The 3,300-nt window shown below is 38.5% G+C and overlaps 1 protein-coding gene across 1 annotated transcript; it reads left to right on the forward strand.

Annotated features, from left to right (window-relative positions):
- LOC109004661 (coiled-coil domain-containing protein 9-like) lies at nt 1–2,538 on the forward strand. The gene is made up of 2 exons (XM_018983294.2): nt 1–412; nt 1,935–2,538. The coding sequence occupies exons 1-2, from the start codon at nt 128–130 to the stop codon at nt 2,118–2,120; spliced, it is 471 nt and encodes a 156-aa protein (XP_018838839.1). The 5' UTR covers nt 1–127; the 3' UTR covers nt 2,121–2,538.
- The last annotated feature ends 762 nt before the right edge of the window (nt 2,539–3,300 follow it).

The following is a 3,300-nucleotide window of genomic DNA, read 5'->3' on the forward strand; positions in this document are numbered from 1 at the left end:
TTTTTCTGCATCATATGGCAAGCATACAGTAGAGCAGAGAGAGAGGTCGTTGGCAACTTGGCGTTTTGCTTCTCCGGAGTCGGAAGAGACAGCCTTCCGAGGATACATTGGTTAGAGAGAGAAGAAAATGATGGCGTCCGTTTGCCTCTCAGTACCCACCTCCAAAACCCTATCTATGCCTTCTACATCTTCACCAACAACAGCTACATACAAATCTTCAGCTGCTGCTACTGCTATTTCGGCCCACACGTGCCGTCTAGTTCGCTGCAGATGCTCTATGCTCTCCATTCCTATGTTCGATTCCCCGCGCTTCGTTTCAAGTAACCGTGCGAGAGCGAAGAAATTGCAGCTGGTTCGTATGGCCCCCGACGAAGAGAAGCTCACTCGCCGCAATCCCCTGGATTTCCCCATCGTATCTCCCTCTCTATTTTCTTTTCTGGGTTTGATGAATTCCCTAACTTTATGATTAAATTTTACTTCTAATCAATGTTAAATTATTCTGAATTTATGGTTCTTCTGATTATATATAATAGCTTAATTTTTTGGCAAAAATATTTTGGATTTATCCTTTGACTAAGATAATTGCACATGCCATACCATTTATGCCATGCCGGGAGAAGAAACGTTTAGATTAAAAAAAAAAAAAAAACCTCCTGTTTCTTTGCATTACTAGTAGTTTACCTTAGGGCTTAGACAAACCAAAAGCGAAATTCGGGGAAAATATTGTTTGTTTTACTTCACAAGTATTGGAGTAATAGTGCTCATTAAAGTAATCATTTTTATTGCTTGCTTAAGCACATTTAAAATGCCTAGGTTCAAAATCACTTTTTACCACCTTCACCACCAATGAGGGCGAGGAATGCTCGCGTCTTTTGAGAATCGAGAAAACTCTGTGGCAGTTTTGAAGCTGCATTTTAGAATCGCTTTTTGATAGGATGGTTGCAACCAGTTACTCTTCTTTTAACTTTCCGCAGGACCTTTTCCATCTTCTGACCGGCTTGATTTTAAAGTTCCAACCTCATCTTTTTTCGAGGCAAAATCTGCTCTAGTATGGACTAATCTGCATTTGGATGTTAAACTGAGTTGAGATGATAAAATATTATTTTTTAATATTATTATTATTTTAGGATTTGAAAAAGTTGAATTGTTTATTATATTTTGTATTGAAATTTGAAAAAATTATAATAATGAGTTGAGATGAGTTGAAATGTGTTTAGGAGCCAAACGAAAAAATCTGTGACCCTTCAGAGTGATTGTGGAAACATCACATGATTATGCAATTTTAGGAAATCAGCTTTCAATTGTCCCCACTCTTAGTTCTTGACCTCGGTTAGAGCTCCAACATTCTAAGTTAATCAGGTAAAAATTTTTAGGGAGTCTAATGTTGCATATCTCAGTTAACAGTAGATGGTATTTTAGGTTTATGCTTCCTACTGTTGTGAAATGTTGTGCAAAAGCTGGAAAACTTCTTCGCTCGAGCGGCGTGTTGAGCGCGTATCGAGTGAAAAACATTGGCTCGAGCAGGGTGTCGAGCGGTGCTTGAGCGAACATTAGAATTTGTGTCTCGCTCAAGCTCACTGTCGGGTGGGACTTGAGCGAACTCACGGGTTGAGCTTCGCTCGAGCCCACTGTCAATCGTACGTCGAGCACACATCGAGTAAACACTCTATTTCTCGATTTTCAACTCCAAAACCAGTTCTAGGATGTTGATTATCTCTTCATTTTTTTGAGGATTGTGTCTCAACTTTTTACGGAGAAGGGTAACTTGATGCTATAAGTTGTATGCAATCACTCTGTTCTTGTTAATGACCTGGGAACTTCCTATAGCTGGAATTTTTAGAAACTTCTTGTGCTTGATCTGTTTTCACCATGAATACTTTCTGTCAGTTGCATTAATTATGATAATTTACAACCTATTTGGATCTACATGTCAGGAGTGGGAGAGGCCAAAGCCAGGGCGTCGACCTGATATATTCCCCCAGTTTAGCCCTATGAAAACCCCATTACCACCTCCATTGCCTTATGATCCACCAGAAGAAGATGAGGAAGACGAAGAGAAAAAAGAGGAAGAGGAGGAAGACCCTGAAACGGAAGAGCCAGAGCAGCCTGATAAGCAGTAGAACTGTGTGTCAGCAGCAACGTGTGGGGCCTTCAACCTCTTCGGAAATTTTGTTTTTTTGCTCATTCACTTAATTCACGTTTGCTTCATCTCGTGCATATGTATAGTGGATGATAATGTAATGGTCATCCAGGTAGAAGGCTACTTAAGCAGCATTTCGGAGTTTGGGCTTAAGATACCACGGAGTATTCTTGTAGAGACTTTTTTCAGGCAAACTTGTGAAGAATGGCTTCAATTTCTGTTTTGGTAGACTTTTAAGTGATATAAGAGATTGGATTCAATGGACGATAGCTTCTGTTGTGGGAATTAGGTTGACCATTTTCTTTTTGGATTCTGTATCTTTACTCATTCGGTTTCATGGTTTTCTTTACTTTGCACAACTTTGGTTTTTGGAAAAATATATATATTATTATCCCTCACTTTGCACAACATGAAAATCTAGGATTGTTTTTCATAGGATGGATCTAAGCTGACACGGTCTTTGACTGCATGTGCTCCATTGCCTATTTGAAGGCAAATGGTTTCCGGTGGATAAGGGATTATGCAAAACTCTTCTGGCACTTTTTGCAGCCTTATCTTGGAAGGAGAAATGTTTTAGCTACCAAAAGATTCTACATATCATATGAAACTGATGAAATTATAAAGTTATTTTTATTATAAAGTATATCTAATATATTATATAATGTTACATCAGTATATGAGTTTATTTTTGTGAAATTTCTCTATAGTCGTAACACTTTTATTTGAGGAGAGTAGGCTGCAATATTTGTAGAGGTAAAACTTCAGGAATTGCCATTCGCCTGAGAGAGCTTGGAAAAATACATGAAAGTATTCTTTGGAGTTGGAAAATAAAGGGGTAGCAGTAGGACTCTAAAGCTACGAACGTGAGAGTTGACAGAGCAAATGCCACCATGGTGGCATTCTCAGGGTTATATAGCCACTGTATTAGATGTTGTTTTCCAGTATAGTTTCAACATACATTCTCAAATTTATTAACTGTTAGAAATAGGACCATATACCCAAATTGAGTGGTAAGTAGTAACCCCTGGTTTAATAATTAACAGTCTAACATGACCATCAGTTGTATTGACCTCTTGGAGTAATTGTCAATCTTTGATGAGCTATTGTCTTGAATTTCTTGCCAGTCTTCTTACTGCAACCTCATGTGCATCTAGTAACAT

Source organism: Juglans regia, chromosome 10, assembly GCF_001411555.2.
Source record: "Juglans regia cultivar Chandler chromosome 10, Walnut 2.0, whole genome shotgun sequence".
NCBI classification, from domain to species: domain Eukaryota; kingdom Viridiplantae; phylum Streptophyta; class Magnoliopsida; order Fagales; family Juglandaceae; genus Juglans; species Juglans regia.

What these genes read in the sequence shown, in the direction of transcription:
- LOC109004661 (XM_018983294.2), top strand. Translation starts at nt 128, where the DNA reads ATGATGGCGTCCGTTTGCCTCTCAGTACCCACCTCCAAAACCCTATCT. An exon ending in ATCCCCTGGATTTCCCCATC is followed by an intron (nt 413 to 1,934) that starts GTATCTCCCTCT and finishes TCTACATGTCAG; the next exon opens with GAGTGGGAGAGGCCAAAGCC.